Source organism: Choloepus didactylus, chromosome 10 (assembly GCF_015220235.1).
Source record: "Choloepus didactylus isolate mChoDid1 chromosome 10, mChoDid1.pri, whole genome shotgun sequence".
Taxonomy (NCBI): domain Eukaryota; kingdom Metazoa; phylum Chordata; class Mammalia; order Pilosa; family Megalonychidae; genus Choloepus; species Choloepus didactylus.
The window spans coordinates 68268575-68291767 of NC_051316.1; the positions used below are offsets into that span (position 1 = coordinate 68268575).

Below are 23193 nucleotides of genomic sequence, written 5' to 3' on the forward strand. Positions count from 1 at the left end.
CTCCGATCTCTTGCAATCTGGCTTCCTTCCCCATCTTCAGGCCAACATGTTCTCCTAAGGATCACTAATGCCCTTTTTTAAAAAAATAATTTGTATTGAATAATTTGTATTTGTTGTAGAAAAAGTGGAGAATACAGACAAGCAAAAAAGAAAAGAAAATTATCACTTATTAAATAAATTAATGTTTGAAAGTACTTGGAACAAAGCCTGGCTCATACTATGCACTAAATAAAAATAACTATACCTGTCATCCATTGTTAATGACTACTAGTCTTTTGTTTTTTGTCTTCCAGCCTTTTTTTTTCTTTTCTACCTTATCTATCTTTAAAAAAATCTGACTATATATTTTATAAAAATGAGATCATTCTTTTACAAATTAATCTGAAATTGTATTTTCTCACTTAGCAATATATTGTAGCCATCTTTCTGTAAATAAATATAGACCTAAGTCCTCATTTTTAAAAGCCATATGGAATTCTAATTTATGGATCTACTATAATTTAGTTAACTAATCTGTTTTTGAACATTTAGGTTATTTCTGGGTTTTCTACTGTTATAAATAGCTCTGCAGTGAATGTCTTTGTGCCCTCGTTTTATTTTTCCCTAGGCTATACTAACAGCCCTTGGTATAAAAGTCTGACACCGTTGACTTCTTTCTCTTAGCTGTCTTCTCTTGGCTTCATGATTCTTCATGATACAGGCTCTTCTTTACTTCTCTGACTGTTCCTACTCTTCCTTTGCTTCCTTAAAGTAGGCCTTCTGTAAGATTGTGTCTTTTACCATTGTTGCTTATTTTCTGAAGGTCTCACTTACGCTCATGGGCTCAGCTGTCATCTCTCTGCATACGATTCTCTGCAGTCCCTCCTCACCTCTCTCGGGAAGTCCAGTTGCTGGCTGGGTGTCCCCCTTAGACATTCTGCTTCCCAAACCGTAATATTCGAAATCACTGGCTTGTCTACATACCTTCTCTGCTCTGCCCATCTCCTCACTGTACCCCCTCATTCCCCTTTCCCCAAATACTTTCCTGTTTTAAAGTATCAGTAGTATGAACATTTTCTAAGTCTATCAGACTTGAAATTCTAGAGTCATCTTTGGATTCTTCATCAGCTGTCACCTCAAACTGTTGCTAAAGTTCATGGACCCTATTCTGCAGCGTCTCTCATCTGTCGCCTCCTCCCATTTCTACTGCCTCCCTCTCTCGCCTCTCCAGTAGACCATTGCGTTTGCTTCCTAGCTGGTCTCTTCTCCCTACAGGCCTCTTCCTTAAGAGGGGTCTTTATCATGTTACTCCCTTGTCCTTGTACAAAAACCTTCAGGAGCTTCTCATTGTCTAAGCTTCTTTATGTGCTTTTTCTTCCTCTGGCTCCTTCTGCATGCTCTATGACCAACCAAACTGCTCCGTGATTTCTTGTCTTCGATTCTTAGCATATGCTTTCCTCACTCCTTGGGATACCCTTCCCCACTACTCCACTTTGTCAGTCCTTTCCCTCCTACAGTGTCCAACCCAGATGTACCTTCTTCATGAGACTTTTACTGACTCCTTCTTATCTCCTCAGCCAGATAGGATTCCTGACTTCCTAAACTCTTTGTACTTTTATCATTGTATTTAGAATATTCTCCCTACAGATATGGATACTTGTCTCCTTTCTTCTCTCTCCCTATTAGATGTTACATACTTTGTTGACCCTTGAATTCCCCATAGTGCCATTACCTCTGGAAATTCAAAATTTACCCCAACTGTTTGCTGGGTACTAATAACTTTTCTTTTCATAGAATCATAGGATTCCTTGAGAATCCATCCATTTGGTGGAGCACATAGAGGGATCAGGGCTAGAGAGCCCTGAGTTTGGATTTTGACTTGTAACTCGGAAACTCTGGACCATTTACTTCACTTACTTAGGACATATTGTCCCTATCTGTAAATGGGAAATAATAGTGCTTAGAGCCTACAGTCCTGTAGTGAGGATTAAATAAGATGTGTTTAGTCTGGTACCTGATACATAGTAGATACTCAACAAATATTTGTTGCCTTTCCTTTTTCTTATATTACTTTTAGTTTTTTTAACTTTATTTATCAAAAAATTAAAAAACAAGCAAACTATAACAAAGCAACATTTCAAACAAAACCAGAACAAAGGAATAAGAAAAACAAATAACCTAACGTGACTACATTGCTTCCAACATGTTACATTACTTTTATGCAAGGAGAGCTAAATCAACCTAAAAGAGAGATACATACCTATTCCTATTCTCTCCCCTGTTTGGGGGGTTTTACCTTTAATATCAAGAAATTCTTTGTCAAATACCTTGGTGGAGGGGTTACTTGAACTGAATTTTCTCTGCAGGGTTGATGGACCTTGAGGACCCAGCCCCTGTGACTCTGATCCCATTTACATCTTGCTCTAGCCAACCCCAAATACTAACAGATCTTGAAGCTCTTCTGAAAACACAGAATTAAGTTGCCAATGAAGACTTCTGAATTGGATTACATTTGTAGCATTCAGTACAATGGTGCTGGTTTATCTTAGGCCTAAATTGAATAGAATTGTTTGGACTTAGCTTAGTGTTGTTCCTTGAGAATTCACTGTAGTCCAGTTTCATTTTGACTTTTGAGTCTAATAATACATTTTAGCCTATAATTTTGTTTAAAAATAGCTTAAGGAAAGAGAAAATATTTTTAATTCATAATACCTAAACAAGAGAAAATGGGCAAAGACAGGTGGCTAGGGAAGATTATTTTACATTTCAAATAAATTCCGATTCACAACTGTGACCTTTAAAAAGGGAAACGTATTTTGCTTTAATACTCTAATCTTTGTAAATGTATTAGTTTCCTAGGCCTACTAATTGCAAAGTACCACAAACTGGGTGGCTTAAAACAACGGGAATTTATTGTCTCACCAGAGTGGGGCCAGAATTCCAAAATGAAGGTGTCCGCAGGGCCTCGCTCCGTCTGAAGCCTGTAGGGGAGAATCTTCCCTCGCCTTTTCTAGCCTCCGGTACTTGCTGGCAGTGCTTGGTGTTCCGTAGCTTGTAGCTGCATCACTCCAGTCTCTGCCTCCTCCATCCTCACGTGGCCTTCCTAACTGTTGTGTCTGTGTCTCTTCTTACGAGGACACCAGTCGTATTGAATTAGGCCTCACCCTAATCCAGTTTGACCTCATCTCAACTAACCACATCTTCAAAGACCTTATTTCTAAATAAGGTCGCAGTCACAGGGGTTAGAATTTGAACTTATCTTTCTGGGGGACACAAGTCAACCCATAACACTAAATTACACAAATAATTTCTATTCCATACTTAAAATCTTTTGCCCCTGAAGAGCCAGCTATCACTACAGCTAATTGGTCTTCAGTATTAAATTAACAGGTTATAGAATCATAAGAAGTATCCCTCCTCCGTGTCTAGGTCAGTCTTTTTCCTATTGATTATTCCCTCCGTTCTCCTATACCTGCTTCACTCCTGAAAGGTATCTTCTGTGTCTTCCCTTCCTCACTAAAGGGTCTTTCCCATCAGACTGGCAACATGTTTGAGTCTCTCCCATCTTCTCTAACACCCAATCTGGATTCGATCCTCATTCTTTCTCCAGCCACCATCCATTATCTCCCTGTCCATCACAGTCAAACTTCTTTAAAAATTGTTTCCTTTCCTCTTCTCCCATTTACTCTTCAACCCACCCCAATCTGGCTTCTGCCCCTGCTGATACCCAAAGCCCTCTTGGCATGTTGTCATTTTTCAGCTCTCCTGTATCTTCTGTGTGTTGTTCTCTCAGCTGTGTTTTTACAGTTAACACCCACACCCTTGAAACTTTCTTACACCCCTGGCTCCTATGACACTGCCCACTCCTGGTTTTCCTACCAGCCCCGTGAAGCTCTTTTTCAGTCTCCCATGTAGGCTCCTTTCCATGGAGGGATCCCTTTGTCACTGATTTCTCCGTCTGTATTTCTCTCTAAAAGATCTCACCTACTCCCCTAGTTTTACTGTACTATACCGTACAGATTACTGTACCTACATGGACGACTCCCCTGTTTGTCTCCAGCCCAGTCCTTCCTTCTACACTCCACCATTACATATCAGCTGCCTGCCTGACATCTCTGATTCCATGTCTGACAGGCACCTTGAATTCACTTTGTACAAAACCAGGTTCCTGAGCTGTCCTTTCCAGTTCTGCTTCTCTTAACAATTTTTTCCTTCATAATAAATGAGAGCAACATTTACTGACTTGCTCAGGTCAGAAACCTGGGGCTCATCTCTCTTCCTCCCATGTACATCCCACCTGCTCATGGTCACTTTTCTATTCGTTCACATTAATTTCACATTAAGTTAAAGATCAAAATCCTTGACATGGCCCCTGCCTGCCCCTGCAGACTTACCTCCCACATGGAGCTCCCCTGGCAGTCTCTTCCTGAGCCATTCTTACCTTGCAAGTGGGCCTAGCTCCTCCTAGCCCCAGGGCCTTTGTACATACTGCCCCTTCTTTCTGGCCTTCCTCAGCTAATTTCTGCTCACCCTTCAGGTTTGACTCAACACTTTACATCTCACAGCACCCTAAACTTCTCCTTTGTGGGCCTCAACCCAGTTGTAATTAAAAGTGTATTTGTGTTGTTGCTTTGGTCAGTGTCTTCTCTTCTACATGTGGACTTCTGTAGGCAGGGGTGAAGTACCCATGTTTACTGCTGTGTCCCGGCTGTCACCATGAGGCCCAACAAGGAAAGGAAGAGATTATTGTTTACTGCTTGGAAAACATTCCCGGAGAAGAGGATGCCCTTATTGCTCTTTGTATTTCCTTCCAGTATCTTAACCTGTTTGGTAGTAGTTTCTGATATCGAAGCTAAACATTTCTCATCGTACCTCCCTTGGCTCAGAGGAAATACAGAAGAGACTGCTTGTTGTTTTTGGTTTCTCTTTAGCCTTCATTCCTAAAGCTTGTTTCCAGTCTCTTCCTATTTTCATTGTCCTTTCTGAACTTTCTCTCAGACCTCACAAAAACAAAATTTCATTATGATTTGGGGTCATGACCTGAGATTTATTGACATTGCTGCAGTGTTAAGTCATATTTCAAAGTGGCTCAGCTGCATTTAAATTATTTTAAAATATAGGAGCGATTTTATTGTTAACCAAGAAACAATTTTGAAAATATAACAAAGGGTCAAGAAGAAAACAAATGGTAGGCATTCTGTCAGATTTTTCTGTTATAAAATAGGGTCCCTCTATTTATATGATTTTGTTCTCCTGTCAATATCAATCAACCTATTGATATTTCGATATAAGTCCTGAAAACTGGGAATAAAACCTAATGGAGCCATTTTGCTGATTGAAATAAGCCAGGCACAAAAGGACAAATATCATTATGATTCCACTTATCTGAAATATCTAGAATAAACAAATTCATAAAGATAGAAAGTAGATTAGAGGTTACTGGGGCTGGGAGCTGGGGGTATGGGGAGTTACTGCATAATGGGTATAGTTTCTGTTTGGGGTGATGAAAAAGTTTTGGTAATAGGTGGTGGTGATGGTAGCGTGACATTGTAAAAGTAATTAATACCACTGAATCACATACTTAAAAATTATGAGAATTTCTCATTTTATTATATATATTTATATTATATATTTTTTAAATAAATTTAAAAAGCAAACAAACGAAACTCCCCAAAACTTACTGGAGCAAGTGCAAATAAGCCTGGTCAGAATTACAGCAGGACTTGCTCCTCTGGGGAAACGAAGCAAAATTAACAGGCTGCTCAAGAGCCTGACCCTGCAGTACTTTTCTTTCCCGTGTTTCGTAGACTGCAGCCCAGCCCTGTCCTGATCCTAAGGGAGACCTCTGACATTCCACTTCTTGCCCCACTCCATGCACTGCGCTTCAACATACTGCTCTCTGCTCTGCTGTGTTTACCTTAAGCCTAACTTTCTAGGTTTAATTGTATCAAGTGTTTATGGACCCTCTTGTACCAGGTTAATTGTCTACGTATTTGCTCATATTTGTTCTTGTCAGTTTTTATTTTTACTTTTTTAAGTTGTAAGGAAAGAGGCCTGTTTATTTTGCCTTATTCAGTGACTACCATGGACTTTTAGAATTTGGTGCCCAGTCAATATGGTTCCCTTTATTAAAAAAATCAAAAATAAAGTTTATGCCAAGGTCACTAGAGTCCAATTAAATTTGTCCTTTCACTTCATTGTTTCATCCATTCACTCAACAACTTTTTTTTTTTTTTAAGAGTAAGCAGGTAGAAAATTTACTAGGTACACAAGTGAGAGGAACATGTGGGTACTCTCGCAAAGAAAAGAAAGGAAAGGTCAGAGGCAAGAGGCCCCAGCAATGCGGGGTCATTTGCTTTTATAGATTAGTTTTATTTACTCCCCTTCCCCATTCCGTGTCTGGTGCTTTCTCCCACCCTCCCTTCTCTCCAGGATGGTGCCTGACAGTGGATAGTGCATTTGGTTGGGTGGGTTGGCTCTACCCTTCTCCGTAGATGACTCACTCAGATGGGGATCTTTTGGTGAACCAGGTGATCTCTTTCTCCTTGAGGCCTGACTGCTTTTGGGAATTTGCCCTTTGCTCAGCCAAGCCACTGCCCCAATTCTAACCCTATGTCACGTCCCCTCAGAGACTTCTAACTCCCCTTATCTTAAGGGAATTTGGGCCGATGGTCCATCTTTTGTAGCTGCTTCAAACTGTTAGTGGGCCGCAGGCCCTACTTATGGGAGCACAGAAGTCTCTGGCTGTGCTACTATGGTGGCTGTCTGTGTGTGGAGAACAGGAGCATAGTCTCTGGCAAGAAGTTTGTCGTGAAAAGCTTCTAATCTGGAGGAAACAAACGGGTGAGAAATTGTGTACACCATCTGAACAGAAGCCAGAGCAAGACAGAACTCAAGGCATTCCTTTGAGTTTTCAGGAATGCTGTTGGTTGGGGCTTGGCATCCTACAATGCAAGGACCAGGCTCATCCTTGGGAGTTGTGTTTCACATTGCTAGGGAGACTTACATCCCTGGAAGTCATGTCCCACGTAAGGAGAAAGGTAGTTTATTTGTAGAGTTTGGCTTAGAGAGAGCACATTTGAGCAACGAAAGAAGTTTTCTGGGGGTGACTCTTAGGCATTAATTATAAGTAGGCTTAGTTTTGCTATTACAGAAATAAGTTTCATAAGGGTAAGCTTTAAGATTAACGTTTGATTTATTAAGCCCTAATTGTTTAAGAGAATAGTAGGAATTTCCCAGGTGGGGAAATTTAATAGTTTCATGTTTTTTTCTAGTCCTTTAAGGGACTTTGCAAATACTTTTTATTTTCTGATTAATATTTTATTCTTTATCCTAGGTTCCATGTTTAAAAAAAGCTGAATTAAGTTGTTTTTATGATCTGTAACTTTTCAAAGAACTAAAACCATGACTAACATCTAATATCACGCAGATCAGTATTAGGATATTACATGAACATTGACAACACTGAGTCCTTGAGGTTTGCCGTTTAAAAGCAAATAAGTTTTGAGAGTTAGGGTGAAGAGGGGTACAAAAAAATGTGTCTTTAAGATCTAGGACCGAGAACCTGAATGCAGACAGGTGTTACTTGGCAGTCTCACCCTGGGATGCCTTTATCCCATACAGTCAGGTTTATTTGCTTAGGGATCTCCTTTGGCATGCCAGGAGGCCTCAATCTAGTAGGGGCCTCAGGGCAAACAAGGGGTTAAACACTAGCCTGGCCTGCCGGTCCTGAGGTGCCCGCCAGAGAGTGAAGAAGATCCCTCCCTAAAAGAGGCGGTGGGGCATTCAGGGACAATGAGAAATTGTTGGGACACTAGAAGGTCTCCAAGCCTACAAAGGAAAGGGGTGGTGAAGGTTTTAAGTTTTGGTTTTATCATTAACTCCCATAACTAGGCCAGTCTGAGTGCAGGTAGGTCCAGAGTGGCAGTTCAGGACACAGTGGCTTTAGTATTAATTAAGAAATTAATAATCTTACCTGCCACATTGAGTGTCTCCCAAGGCTCCTCTAGGTTGATGATCAGATGTGAAGTCAGCAGAGCCATGAGCGACCTCAGGCACCCTCAGTAGTCTTTACTTGCTGGGAGCAGGGCTGGGGGTTGCCGTCCTGCCCCGCCTTTGGGAGACAGTGCAGTCCCTGGCCCCATGCCCATGTTGGTGGCACTTAGGGCAAGGCCCTGGTGGGTCCTGAAGTCGAGGGTGGTCTTGAGATTTCTGGCACTCTCTCTGCCCCACTCTCTGACCCACAGTTGAAGTGAGGCTTTTGAGGCTTAGAACCATGATTTGTGTGACCTCGAGGGGGTAGGGCACCTTTAACAGCGACTGCAATAAGCTGACCCTGCTCCCTAGTCTTCTGCTTACCTCTCTTTACTGTCTCTTCCTCCTTGGCAGTTTTAGTAGGTCATCAATGGGAGTTGTGGGCCCATGGAGAGCTTTTGCCACTTTCTCTGAATGTCAGAGGCACACTGGCTGGTGAAATGGGTGCCCAGCAAAATCTGACTTTCCTGGGAGTCCGGGCTGACATTGGTATCCATTTTAGGGCTTCCACTAGCCTCCCCGAGGTTTCTACTTTCTCCTGAGTGATTTCTTTAGCTTATCATAGTTAACTGTCATGGTGGTACATTTTCTTGTTCCTTTTACCAAACAAGTTTTAAAAAGGGATCATCAAGATTTTTCCCCTAATGGAAATTGGGAATGGGCATAACACAAGCAACAAGTCTTTTTTAGGTCTTTATCTTGTTAGAAAGCTATAAACATCTGGGCATAGGGGATTTTTGACTATTTTCCCTGTCTTTTACAGACTGGTGGATGATATTGTAACTGTCCTCCCAGTTTCCTGTTTCCTGAGGGCTAAAAAGTGAGCATCCTCTAGAAGGGGAGCTTTATATTCGGCCTCATAGGGTCTCAATAGAGGCTAAACAATTAGGGCCTGGAGGGGAGACACTCCCGTTGGAAAATAGGCAGTTTTCATGACTGTAGACCAGAGGTGATTCCCTAGAATGTCAAAGACAACACCTTGTTTGGTACAAGAATCCTTAGCCCAGAATTCTGTGTTATAAAAGATGGAATGTCTCAGAAGGCACTGAAAGCCAGACAAGGAGAGAGAGGGAGATTCTCGTGGAGAGAGGGGAGAGGATCTCTGTGGAAGAGGTGAAAAGAGGAACAGATCCAGCAGGAGGAAGGGTCTGGGTCCCCAGAGGGGAGGAAAGAGAGAGTGTGGGCAAGTCTCGGAGAACTGACAGGAGAGAGAGACAGAGAGACACAGGGACTCGATTCGGCTTCCACTGGGCTCCTGCTGACACGGGGAGAAGCCCCCAGTCGGGTCCCAAGGGTGGTATCACCTGCTGCCCTGCGCCTCCTTGGATCTGCACGGCGAGGGGATGGGCTCCTGTCACCTGCGAGGAGGGAGCCGGAGGCTCACAGTGAACCGAGTTTATGTCCTGGGGGAGCCGATCAGAGCCCCTAGGTTCCTAGAGACACAGAGTTGTATGAGGACATAGAAGTGGATAGCAATGAGCCAAGTGAGAAGAAAAAGCGAAACCATGTGGCCAAGCCTCCCGATCGATAGCCATGGCTTACAAGTCGGACGGTCAGAGAGAAGTGGCTCCTGGCTGGCTCACCAAAATATGGTGCCAGATTTTGGCTTCCAGGTTTTTGGCCATGCCACAACAAAGAACTTAAGGGCACAGCACAGGCAGAAAATTTATTAGGAATACATGTGAGAGGAACATGCAGACAGTCTCACAAAAACAGAGGTGAGAAAAGCGAGAGGCCTGCAACCATTTTTTAATGCCTGTTCCGGGTTTAGCACCATTGCTAGACAGTGGGATGTACTTTAGCAAATAAAACGGGTATAGTTCCTATTCTCATTGGTCTTACAGACTAGTTTTAATACTAGATATTACACAAGTAATTGCACAAATAAATATGTAACTTCAGCCTGTGCTAAATGTGAAGGAGAATGGGAATGTAATGGGGGGAGACCTAAGTTAAATGTTGGTGGTGGGGGCTGGTGTCAGAGGAAACCTGTGTGAAAAAGTGATGTTGGTGCTGAGACCTGAAGCTGAGGAGAAAGATGGGGTGAACGGGGGAGAAGCACTCCGAGGGAGGGAACAGTGGGTCTGAAGGTGAGCTGATCAAGGAACTGAAAGGAGGCTGTGGCTTGAGTGTGGTGAAGAGAGGGGGGTAACAATTTTAACCTGTTTGTTTTAGTCACTGTCTAGGAATATAGTGATTGTTAATTCTTCCAAAAAAAATTTTGGGGGGTGCATTTGGTTCTCCTACAAATGAATATTTTGGCTCATTTTCTGAGCAGGTCTTTCTGGACCTGCTGCCACATCCTGTGTTTATTGATGCTCTTGCTGATAATTCTGTCAGGTCACTAGGAAAGGGACTGACCAGGAAGTCAAGCTTTTGGCATGTGTCTGTTCGTTCAGCACATTTACATTAAGCTGCTTCTCAGGTGCAGAGGTTGTGTTAGACTCTGGGACCCGGGTGGAGGGGCAGGTCCCCTGAGGGCAGGCCCCTCGGCCACCTGCTGTCTGGCATTCCTCTCCAGGAATGAAAGTCGCCCACTTTATGAGCACTCGGTAACAAGGAAGAGAAATGTCAACAGAAATTTATTTTGAGCAGTTTGGATTTGTTTTAGAAAAACATTGCGTCCTAGTACGTGTAATGTCCCATTCCTTCATTTCAGCAAATAAATATTTGAGGGTGCTGGGGAGACAGCAATGAACAGCTTACATGCAAATAAATAAGTAAAACCTAGAGTGTGCCAGAGGGATTATAATTGCTACAGAGAAAGTTAAAGGAAGGAAGGGGGATTTTGGAAGGGTTGCTTCAGTATGTTGTCATAAGTTGCAGTTGTTAAAAACGGTGGTCATTTAAGAAAACATTGAGCAACATTTGAGCAAAGTCTTGAAGCAGATGATCCCCAAGAACATTCCAGGCAGAGGGCACAGCATGTGCTGAGGCCCTGGAGGAACATGCTGGAATATTTGAGAAACAGCAAGGATCTGCAGGAGAGGACTGGGAGGGGCACCGGGAACTGGAGCCGTAGGGCCTTGTGGCCTTGTATGTACTTGGCTTTCCCTCTGGGTCAAGGAGAAAGCATTGGCGGCGTCTGAGCAGAGTGTTGCAAGGCAAGGGTGGCAGAGGGAGACCAGTTAGGAGGCGATTGCCGTGATTCAGGCAAGAGAGGATGGTGGCTTGGCCAAGGTGCTGGTGGAGGAGGTGGGGAGGAAAGGTCACATATTTCAATCTGTCTTGAAAGTAGAGCTGGTGGGTTGCATGAGGAGGGTGTGAGGGTGTGTGTGTGTGTGTGAAAAAGAGTATCATGATGCTAAGCTTTTTGACCTGAGCACCTGAAAGAATGGAATTACCTTGTCCTAAGATGGAGGGGACTGGGAGAAGAATGGGTGTGGGGCAGAGGCTTGTTGTGGACATGTCAGATTTAGATCCACGTTAGACTTTGGGGTGGACATGTCAAGAAGGTAGTTGGGTATAGAGTCTCAAGTCAGGAGAGAGGCCTGAGAAGCATGACTGTGTGAGTCATCTGTGTACATGTGACGTTCAAATCCACACAACCAGATTAGCTTACAGAGAGTGACTGCAGGTTGAGAAGGGAAGCAGCCCCGGGGAACTCCAGTGCCTTGGAGGTTGGGGAGAAGCAGGAACCAGTGAGGGAGACAGAGAACAAGTGGCTGACGCGGCAGGCAGAAACCAAGGCTGACAGCGAGTTGCTCTCTGGTTCCCCTGTGCAGGTGTGACAACGTGCGTGTATTTAAGCTGGGCCTCTTCTCGGGCCTCTGGTGGACACTCGCCCTCTTCTGCTGGATCAGTGACCGGGCCTTCTGTGAGCTGCTGTCGTCCTTCCACTTCCCCTACCTGCACTGCGTGTGGTAAGCCTCTGCTAGGGGGGAGTTGGCTCGAGCCAGGTGCCTGCACTTGCTATCAGGTGCCTTCGCCCTGGAAGGTGCACAGGTGTGCAGTTGGGATGGAACAGAGCCCAAGCCTGCCTCTCTTCTCACAGACTCTTAGACATTTCACAAGCAAAGGAAAGTATTGTAAAAAAACGGAATCGGCTCCAGGGAGCAGACTTAGCCAGACAAAATGACCTAATTCTTGATGCTAAAAGTCTGTTGTCTCTTACCTGAAGCTCCATTATTAAAGCATTAAGGAGCTTGAAAACCTAATCTGAAACCTGAGCCTACAGCTACAGCCCAATCTCTAAGGTGAGGGGAGGTAGGGAAGGCTTGGGACAGGGACTGCCCTGAATGGGAACTGTGCCTCTGGGCCTGTGGGATAGGTGGAAGCACGGGCCTTACAGTAGGTCATGTAGGGACAAGGCTCACCCACTCATTTCACAGGTGGAAGCCCAGAGAAGTAAGGTATCATGCACCTGGTTATATACCTAGAAGTTCAATAAAGGGGTTTGGAGCATCTATCCTTTTGGAATATTCAGGGTACACTAAGTTCAAAACAAAACAAAACAAAAACAAGCAGGTGACAAAACTGTATGCAGAATCCTGCACTCAGAAAACTGGGAAAACAGGAGCAGCTTTCTTCCTTAGGAACTGCTTCAGCTGCAAACCCAGAGCACCCTTTCCTTCTCTGTTCTCTAAGCTCTGATTGCAAAGGATAACAAGGCCCAGGAGAAATCTGCTCTATAATGTCACTTGTAGAGTGGGAGCATCCGGGGAGGAATTCTGGTGGTAAAGAGTGGGAAAAAAATTTGTTAAATCTAAATTAAGATGCAGCTTGACTTCTACCTGAAAGGGCCTAAAAACATATGGTTTGAAGGATGTCATTTAAATTCCTTTGTACATACGAGCTTGTATATATCTACCATGAGACCCAACTAACTCTAAACTTAAGGCTTGGGGACTTCAGAACTGTTTGCAAACAACAAAACAAAATAAAACAGCACAAGTTTGGGTCTCTAATCTTGAGATCCATTGCCTGACGGTTCTTAGGTTCAATCCGCACTAGTGAATTTATATAGACTTTATAAAATTGTTGAGGTATAATTTACAGGTAACAAATGTACACATTTTAAGTGTACATTTGATAAATGTACACCTGTGTAAATACTGCCTCAACTACAATATAGTACCTTTCTATCAACTCAGGAAGTTCCCTTATTACACTAGTGATTTATATAAAATACAAAAATTAGGCTATATCATTATCTTGGACTCAAACTAAATTTGTTTATAAATTTGGTATACTTTCTGCTTTGTTTTTCAAAGTTGCCCCATCTTTTCTTTCTCTTATAAAATGACATTTTTTAAAATTCAGTTTTATTGAGATATATTCACATACCATACAGTCATCCATGGTGTACAATCAACTGTTCACAGTACAATCACATAGTTGTGCATTCATCACCGCAATCAATTTTTGAACATTTTCCTAAACCAAAAAGAATAAAAAATAAAGTAAAAAAGAACACCCAAATCATTCCACCCCCCAATCCCACCCTATTTTTCATTTAGTTTTTGTACCCATTTTTCTACTCATTCATCTATATACTGGATAAAGGGAGTATGAGTCACAAGGTTTTCACAATCACACTGTCACCCCATGTAAGCTACATAGTTACACAGTCGTCTTCAAGAATCAAGGCTACTGGGTTGCAGTTCGACAGTTTCGAGTATTTCCTTCTAGCTATTCCAATACACTAAAACCTAAAAAGGGATATCTATATAGTGCATAAGAATAACCTCCAGAGTGACCTCTCGATTCCATTTGAAATCTCTCAGCCACTGAAACTTTGTTTCATTTCACTTCCCCCTTTTGGTCGAGAAGATGTTCTCAATCCCATGATGTTGGGTCCAGATTCATTCCCGGGAGTCACATCCTCTGTTGGCAGGGAGATTTACACCCCTGGGAGTCAGGTCCCATGTAGGGGGGAGGTCAGGGAGTTCACCTGCCGAGTTGAGTTAGTTAGAAAGAGAGGCCACATCTGAGCAACAAAGAGGTTCTCTGGGGGAGACTCTTAGGCATAATTATGAGTAGGCTTAGCCTCTCCTTTGCAATAACAAGCCTCATAAGAGCAGGCCCCAAGATCAAGGGCTCAGCATACCAGATTGTCGGTCCTCAGTGCTGGTGGGGATGTCCAACATTTCCGCCTTCTCCCCCAGCTCCTCAGGGGGGCCCAGCAAATATATTTTTATTCCCTGCCCAAATTACTTCAGGATGTATCGCTATTTTACACTAACCTGTACAAACCTACCAGGTCTCACTTGCTATTCAAAGTTCCATATAATTTTGATATTTGAATAAACTGACTATACAAGTTAAATTGCTTAGTGTGCTGTAGAAGATATATATCCTGCACCAAATAAACATCTCTTCCCTTGGTCCCACACAGAAGTTGAAGTTTTAAAACACAGAAAATGACGTATTTTTAAAATAATATTTTTAAACAAGATAGAAATACAGAAGAGAGAGGTCCTCATAATGCCATCCCCTGAAGAGAGAACAGTTGTTAACAGTCTGAGGTATATCCTTCCAGACTTACATATATGTATGTATCTTTCTCACTTTTTTTTTAAAAAAACAAAATAGCTTCATACTGTATATGATGCAAACTGATTTTTTTTTTTAACTAAACGCTAGATCATGGACAGCTTTCCTTACCAATGCAAGACCAATATTTTCTTCATCATTTTTGATGTCTGCATAATAATACGTCATCATTTGGATGCTTTAGCATTCATTTTGCCAGCCTCTCTTTTAGTGAATATTTAGATTATTTCTAATTTTTCACTTTTACAAACAATCTCTAATGAACACCCACATTTATTCACATGCCTGAATATTTCCTTAGATTAAATTGTAATATGTATTGCCAAATCCAGAAAGATTATACCAGTTTACACTTTTGCTTAATGCCTTTTACCCACACTTACACATATGCTGGATATTATTAACTCTTTTAAATCTTTGTTAGCCTGATAGAAAAAAATTATATTGCTTTAATTTTCATGTCTTTTTTTTTCTGGTTAACATTGTGATTGAGCATCTTTTCAAAGGTAAATTTGTTATGTGTGTTTCTTTTCAAATGTGACTTTTAATTTTCTTTATCCTCTTCTTTATTGAGTGTTTCTACTTTAAAAAAAAAGTATATTTGACACCTAGTACCTGCTAGTACCTGTCACATGTAGACAGTCATTACTGTGTACTGAACTATGGGCCAGTTATTAGTATGCAAATTTGAAATATTTTCAGAAGTACAGAGAATAATGCACTGAGCTGCCACGTAGGCAGCCCCCAGCTTCCAGTTGCCAACCTGGTTTCATACCCTCCTTCCCTACTACCCCCTCCACCGCCCTGATTACTTAAAAGCAATCCCAGACATCATATGAAAGGATTAAATTTTTTAGAGCTCTTTGTAATGTGGAAATTTTAACTTTTGTCATATGGTACTGCGGTCGCAGTTGATTTGTCTGGGGGGGGGCGGCCGGTTGCTGAACCCTCGGCTCTCGGCGTTGCTCGGAGGGTACCGGCGGCGGGGGCTCTTTCCCGGAGGCGAGAGCGAGGCGGGGGACTGGGCCCGGTCCCCGGCGGAGGCGTGCAAGGTGTGGAGGGCGGCGAGAAGGAACAGGCAGGACACAGTTCTTTGAGGGTGAAGAAGCCAAGAGAGTTTATTAGGGGTGAGCACAGGTTATATAGGCTGGCATAGAGGGCGGGGGTTGTTACAAGTCAATGCTGAGGGGATAAAGGCTAGGATTGGTTCTGAGAGGGTGCGGAGGTTAGGATTAGTTCTAAGAGAGCACGGAGGTTGTTTGAAAAGGGGCGGGAGTTGCTCTGGCAACGGTGTCTGGCAACAATGTATGCGCACTGGTGGTGATGGGAGTTGCACTGGCAACGGGGAGTGTCCGGGCAAGATAAGGGGGTGGGGAAAAGGCGGTTCCCTCCGGCAAGCCTCCCCTAACAGTGGTATTTTGGGTGAGGAAATGGGGCCTGCCTCCGGCCTCACTTTCCCAGGCCCGGGGGGCTGTGAAGGGCGCTGTTCACCCGTACCCACTACCCTCCCCAGGGGTGGCCGATCCCCTGGCCCAGGCCCGCCAAGTCGAAGCACGTAATCAGTGTCCCGCATGGTACCAATATTTTCTCCCACATTTCCATTTACCTCTTAGGCATGTCAGTATCTTTGTGCCATACAGGTGTTAAAACTTTCGGGTTGTCACATCTACTGGTCTTTTCCTTTATGGTTTCTGGACCTTGTATCAGTCTAAGAAAGGCCTTCCCCACTAAAGATTATAAAAACATTTTCTTTGAATGTGTTTTAAAAGTACATTTTACATCTTTAATTTATCTGGAACTAAGCTTTGATATAGGGTATAAAGAAGTATTACCTGCTTTTAGGTGGTATTTTTCTTGATAAAGATTAATATCACAATTTTTTACATGCACAATAAGGATAAATTAGAAAAAGAATTCCCTTACTAAACTATAAAAGCAGTTTAATCAGTATATAAAATTGTGCCCAATGAGGGCATAGAATATCTACAACCAATTGTTAAAGCAAGAAGGTGGACTCTAACCACATGTGAGCAATTATTTCCATTCTCTTGCAGCCACTGTTTAAAGTCCTTGGGCCTCAGACTTCTTGGTAGAGCCCCAAAGGCATTTGCATGTTTCTTCCCGTTATCAAATCTGATTTTTCTGGAACATTCTAAGACTGGTCTTGAATTGATCAAGATTTATCCTCTTCCTGCCATTCTGGAGATTGTTGTTCAAACTGTCCCTTCCTAATTATAAGAGATCCCTTGGACTGTAATTACAGCCAGTAAGGGCAGGTGAGCCCAGAGAGAGGAGCATACAAGACCTCGGCCAGGTACAAGACCTCGACCAGTGGGGGCCTCGCGTGTGTCAGGTTCTCACCTCTCGTCTGTTTCTGCAGGCACATCCTCATCTGCCTGGCTGCCTACCTGGGTTGCGTGTGCTTTGCCTACTTTGACGCTGCCTCAGAGATCCCCGAGCAAGGCCCTGTCATCAAGTTCTGGCCCAGCGAGAAGTGGGCCTTCATCGGCGTCCCTTATGTGTCCCTCCTTTGTGCCAGCAAGAAGTCATCGGTCAAGATCACGTGATGGCAGGAAGGTGGCTGTGTTCTCTGCTTATTTTCCCTCATTCTCTGGGCTTCATTCACTAGCAAGGACAGCCAGGGGTATTCACAGAGTGGGGGGGTTGCCATTCTAAACTCTGACTCCCACGGGCTCTAACTGATATGTCTATGGTCCACTAGGATCCACTGTGCATCGGGAGCCACGAGTATCTTTGCCACCCCCAAAGATGGAAAGCAGAGGGTGTGGGGGCACGCGGTGTCACTTTCAGGTGCAGTGGCTTGTTGTGCTGTGTCCTTTGTGGTGATGGCTGAGCAGCTCCTCTGAGTGACCTAGTTCTGCACAGGGTCTTTCTTCCTGGAGACAGTTTGCTCATTCCAGACCCTGCCATTCCCAGGTACTTGGTTTGGACACTACCATTAACAGGCAGACCCTCCGGCAGATGAGACCCTCTGACTGTCTGGTGGAAGATGCCAGAAACTGTCCTTACATGAAACCAAACAATCCATACACAGGGCTTATGGCTAAGGAGGCTAGTTTCTCACCTGCAACTCTCAACTAACCCAGGTTTTACATCCATTTGTGAATCCTGCTACCTCTGCTGAGAGATGGAGTCTTGACTTCAGATGAGGGTAAAGCTAATGAGAAAAACCCTCGATGCCAAAAACTATACTCCACTTTAAGCCAGTCTTGAAGATGAGCACACTTTTTAAATGTTGACATTGTTTAAGCACCTCTCCCCCCATCTCTGTGGTGTAATACACACAGAGGAATGTAGTGTGAACTGTGTTCCACACGTGCCCCACCCTGCTCACTCCTGGACCTCTAAGATTTCCAGAGGGCTCATTACAATCGTGGTGGGGATTCTGGTTCAGAATTTGGAGCAAACATGAAATTTTTTCAGATTCTCGCTCATTTGAAGCCTCCTGTGTATTACACTTTTCTGGAATTACCTTCCGGAATCTTGCCTCTTCTTTCTGAAATTTCAGTGTGGGAATTACACTCCACATTCTCACAGGTGCTTCCTGTCATCTCTCACAGCTTTTGATGCTCCCTTTTCTCAGTGCTGGCACTAACTGCATGCTGACGGGCTGAAGGGGTTTGTGCAGTAGGGCAAGTTGGTTGCCTTCTGGGTTTTTCTAACTTAAAGTAACACTGGCTACAACAAATCTCTTTGCTGGGCTTGCTCAAAGATTCCAAAACTGTGCAAGTTGTAAGGTGGGAAGTATCGACCTCAGGGAAACTCATTTTAACTCAGGCATCTCCTGCTTTTTAACAGTCAGTATAGGGAGATAACAGGACAGACATGTCCTTCCTGTGTGGACAGAAGTTGTGTCCTGTCCTAAGTGTCTAAGAGTTGGTCAGTAGCAGGTTTTTGGCATGTATAGGAATCTTACACTGGTTAGAATTTGCACAGCATCCAAGGCAAAAAGCCCAATAAGGAACTGAATTTAGAGTTTAAAAATTAATGACTCGACTCTACTTCTGTTGGTTTTCAAATTCTTTTAGCAGCAGAACCCTGCTTATGGTAATCATGGAAACCCAATATGTGAAATAGGTTGTATTTTATTAGCTTAAATCTACTTTAAGGTTAAATTGATAGCGTTTACTAAATAATATATAAGGAGGTGAAAATGCAGATTAGCTGGTGATTTCTAAGGTTGAAACATCCGGTATTGAATGAGTGTATTGTATTATAGTAAAAAATAGGTTTTGAAAATGATCTTTGAATTAAATGCTTGTGGGAACTCTGATGCACCTCTGTGAGATCTAGGAGGTTGTGGAACGGAATTTGGAAACTGCTTTGAGTCCAAAAGTCCTTTGGATTTCCAGTCTAGAGTTTTTTAAAGAGAAACGTCAGATGGCTCTTACTACAGGTTGACCTTACTAGGCAGGGATTCTGGTCCCATCTCTTCCGCAGAATAAAAATGCTCCAGAGTGGGAGGGTTGGTATATTTTAGTCCAGCTGTCTTAATGCAGAAACATAGATATGGAGAAAGAGCATATAGGAAAGAAGGGCTATTTCTCCCATTAAGGGTGAAGGGACTTGTTCCCTGGAGGTCCTGGTAACCCCCCTCCCCCCACCTCTGGCCCCAAAGCATTGACCTTGCCTTCAGAAGGGACCTGGAATAGGGATAAAATTTGACCTTTGGGTATATTTGAATAGGTCTGGAAGTGAGAACCCTGACATACAGGGCTATTTTCACCCCTCTTTCCCAAGACAAATGACTAGTTTAAGATGCAAAAAGAATGCTCTTGATATGCTAAACAGAATGCCCTTCTAGAGATTGGTTCCGATGAGATGAAGGGTGGAATAGGTGTATTTGAGGAGGACCAAACATTACTTTCAAACAGAACTCACTATAGCTTGTCAGTTTGGGATGGTAAATCAAGAGAGTAGGAATATACTCACCTTTTTAAAGTTGTATTTATGGCATCATTCATATTTTATAAATATGCTCTTTGAAGAAAAATGGGAAACTATAGAAGTTGAAAAAGGAAAAATGTAACCTGTATTTCTATTGCCCAAGCACAGCCACTGTTAATATTTTGGTATATTACCTTTGTGTCTTTCTTTTTTTAAAAATATTGTTGTAAATAGGTATCTTTTAGAGATGACAATTTATACTGCAGCTTGGCTGGAATGTAAATGCCAGTCGTGTGTTTTTTATAAAGAGCAGGTTTTGGAATTCACTAGAGTTAGTTATACACTTGAGTGCTAATCACTGGAATCTGAGACTTACTCTACTGAGTCTTTCTGTTTGAGCCTAACAGGAATGGGCTGTAAGAAAGAATGAACTGAATTCTTTTTGATAGCCTCCTTCAGCTGGATTTACGAGACATAGAAAATAGCTGTAAATATGTGACTCTATAGGATTTAATATTTTCAGATAAAAAAATGAGTGGCTTATTTCTTTAAGCGACATGCAATTGGGAATCTTATTTTCAATAATGCAGGCAAGTGGAAAATTTAAGGGTTAGGTCATGGCGATTACTCTGAACAAGTATCAGATTTTTGTTCTGGTTAGAATGTATAGAAGCTTGATTCCTGGCAGGAACTGGATTTAGGATATAAAAGACATTAATGTTATCAAGTGATAATTTAAGTCAGTGATTCTTGTTTTACAGTGTTTGATTTATAGTTGATTTTTAGGAAGGGAAGCCTTTTCTCACCTTTATGATTATGTTATTATAAAACAAGCATGTTGATGAACATATTTGGGAGTGTGTTGATGAGTTATCTTAATCCGTTTGTTAACTGGCTAACTTTTTGAGGAACTCTGTGCCTGTGCCTCTGAAGAGAACCTAAGACATTAATTGTGGATTGAAGATGTTCTACTGGGGGACAGAGCTTGAAGGTCGACAAATGCAGGCTTTATAAAAAACTCACTGCTCAGTTCACTGGATCTCTCAGGCATGTAGTAACTTCTCTCTCCAGTTCTTTTACTTACATGAGCTTAAATGCAGTGTTGGAGGCTCTGGGGCTGGAATCTGAGCCTTCCCTGGCTCTTTATCCCCGGGACTAGTGTGGAACTGATTGTGGACATGGGTGAGGGCTGCCGAGGCTTGTCCGGCCAGAGCCCCTCTCATGGCTGCTTTTCCCTGAAATAAATTTGGAACCTTTGGGTCAGGGCTTGGCCTGGGTGCTGTCAGTCCAGCTGATCAAAGAGAGGTCTTGGCCAGGTTGGGATTCTCAATGGATTTTATAGATGTCATTCTCCTATAGATTTTTTACAAAATCACCCTTACTCTAAGGGACTAATTGTTTGAATTATATCTTTTCCTAAATGTTGAACCAGATTTAAGACTACTTTGTAACCACAATATGTAATCAGAGCAAATACAGTATTTTTGGCTTTATTCCCTGTTTTATTTACAAGGGAGTGTTGTATGAGGAGTGGCAAGCTCATTGGCTGTGGTAACAATCTCCGTTGCTTGGGGGGTGACTTTAGGCCTTTTGAAATGGAGCCTGTGCACTTTATGCCCTTTTAGTGAACTATGACAGCTGTGTTTGATATTAAAGCTATAAGTGGCATTTTCTGTGTATGTTTATTTCTGAAGCACCCACAGTGAAAATGCATTTAATGGATTATAGAACAAAGCACATTTGCCCAAATTAATTAGTTAAGGGATTTAGGTATCAGTGTTATTAAACATGCTTAAAATTAATGAAGTTAATTGTTTGTTTCTTCTCAGAGCTGTGAATTAATACATTAAATATTTTTAATATAAAGTACATACAGTTTTGTTTTTATTAAAATTTCTATAATTATGTCATTTGGATATGAAATCTCAAATAGAATAGATCATTTGTGATGGATTTTATCCAATCACTGGAAGGAAGATCATGTGATATTTCAAAATAGTACATAACTTTAGTAGGAAAATTCTGCATCTACGTATTTATTTTTCTTCCTTTCCTGTGAAATTATCCTTTATTAAAGGATTCACAGGAAGTCAAGCTTAAAAGAATAAATAACCTTCAGAGATGAGGAAAACAACCTTATCAGTGTGGTTACAGTGATTCTTTTAGACTTTTTTTTGGTGTGGGGGTGGGGGCACGTGGCGGTCACAGAGCCCTTTGAGAATTTGATGCAAAAAGTGCACCTTCTTCCTAGAAAAATGTCAGTATGTATAATTTTCTGGGAGTTCAGATGTCCCTAGAAACCCACTCAGGTAAAGAACCCTTGCGTGACAGAGACTTAATCCTTTCTGGTGCTGAAATTGGTTACCCCAGTTGGGAGCTTTTGGATGCAGTCAGGGACAGTGGCTGAGGAGGTCCCGCCCCGCTGTGGTGGGGGGCATGGGGGTGGGAGGGCATGTCGCGCCCAGGACACCACCCTTTGCTTTTCTTCTCCCTCACAGCTTGGCACTGCCCACTCCATCCTGCAGGAGCCCTCTTTCCCCCAGTCTGGCCAGGGGTGGGTGCAATCTCCACAGCCCCCTCCCTGAGTGCCCTCAGGGACCACCGCAGGGTCCCCACCCCTCCCTTCTCTTTTCAGGCTTTATATTATGGGGTGAGGTGGGCACTCGCATCTTCCTCACAGCTTCTTTCCTGTTTAGAGTCTCACTTATTAAGAGGGTATTTGAGTTTGTCATAGAGTTCTTCTTTTGTATTGTTGAAATTTTCCATAATAAAAAGATGATTTTTAAAAATACGGTGTTTTGAGTTTTTGTCCTTCGGGGTCTCTGGGAGAGGCTGTGACCATCCAGGCCAGTGGCACCCGGTTTCCCCAGGAGGTCTTCTCTCGGGGGCGGGGATTAACTCACAGAAGGGAAGAGACCAATGTCACGTGAGTTTTTGTTTCTTTATTTTATGTTTCTCATTAAAACGAAACATTTGATTCAGCTGCTTTTACAGTTGAGAGCAGAGATCTTAAAATTTTTTAAATGTAACAAAAATAGAATCAGTAGAGTTTAATTTTATATTAGGCCTGGTATGGGAAAGTGGCTGAAAGAAGAGAAGGCCTGGAGCATGAAGTGAGGGAAAATAACAGTGGCATTGATAATATGTTCACTAGAGAAGGATGCCTGTGAACAAAGAGAACCACGGCGGCAAGGGGGGCAGCTTGGCCCAGGAATGTGGAAGAGACTACTGGAGTAACATCGCCACCTTGTGACTCTTTTGGGTATTGCTAACTGGCACAAGTGAAGCCCCTGCCAATTCCAAATCCTGCTAGAACTCACTATAACTCTCAAACCTTCTACAAATGGACCTCTTTCTTGACCGAGCATATTTTCCTGGACTTTTGAAAGCACCTCTCTGCCTTCCTTTTCCTCTCTCCCTTTCTCCCAGCAACTCATTCTTCACCTCCTAGGTGTTAAATCTTATTAGGATTTTAAAAATCTGCCAAACACAGCAAAGCAAAAACTTTTCCTGTGTGTTAAAACAACTTAACATGGATGTGATCTAAAGGAAGTTTTTAACTCACTGTAGTTAAAAATTTAACTTTTGGGATCAATAGCTCAGTTTACACAAACCAAAACCATAATGACCCAAATCTCTTTGATACTGAATCCAGTTTAAATCAACATTTGGCAAATGCCCGCTTTGGTGCCTGCTTTGTATTATGTGCTACCTGCAAAGGTTATTGTGATCAGCATGTGATGAGCTTGTGTGGGATGGGGGAGGAGACCGACTGCT

The 23193-nt window shown here is 42.6% G+C and overlaps 1 protein-coding gene across 2 annotated transcripts in view; it reads left to right on the forward strand.

Moving 5' to 3' along the window:
* The window catches only part of ACER2 (alkaline ceramidase 2), a 46193-nt gene extending 24908 nt beyond the window's left edge, over positions 1 to 21285 (forward strand). For both annotated transcript variants that reach the window (XM_037797426.1, XM_037797425.1), the window contains 2 exons: positions 11739 to 11876; positions 16889 to 21285. In XM_037797426.1, coding sequence (XP_037653354.1) covers positions 11739 to 11876; positions 16889 to 17075 — 325 coding nt within the window. In that variant the 3' untranslated portion in view covers positions 17076 to 21285. The remainder of the gene's footprint in view (positions 1 to 11738; positions 11877 to 16888) is intronic.
* The last annotated feature ends 1908 nt before the right edge of the window (positions 21286 to 23193 follow it).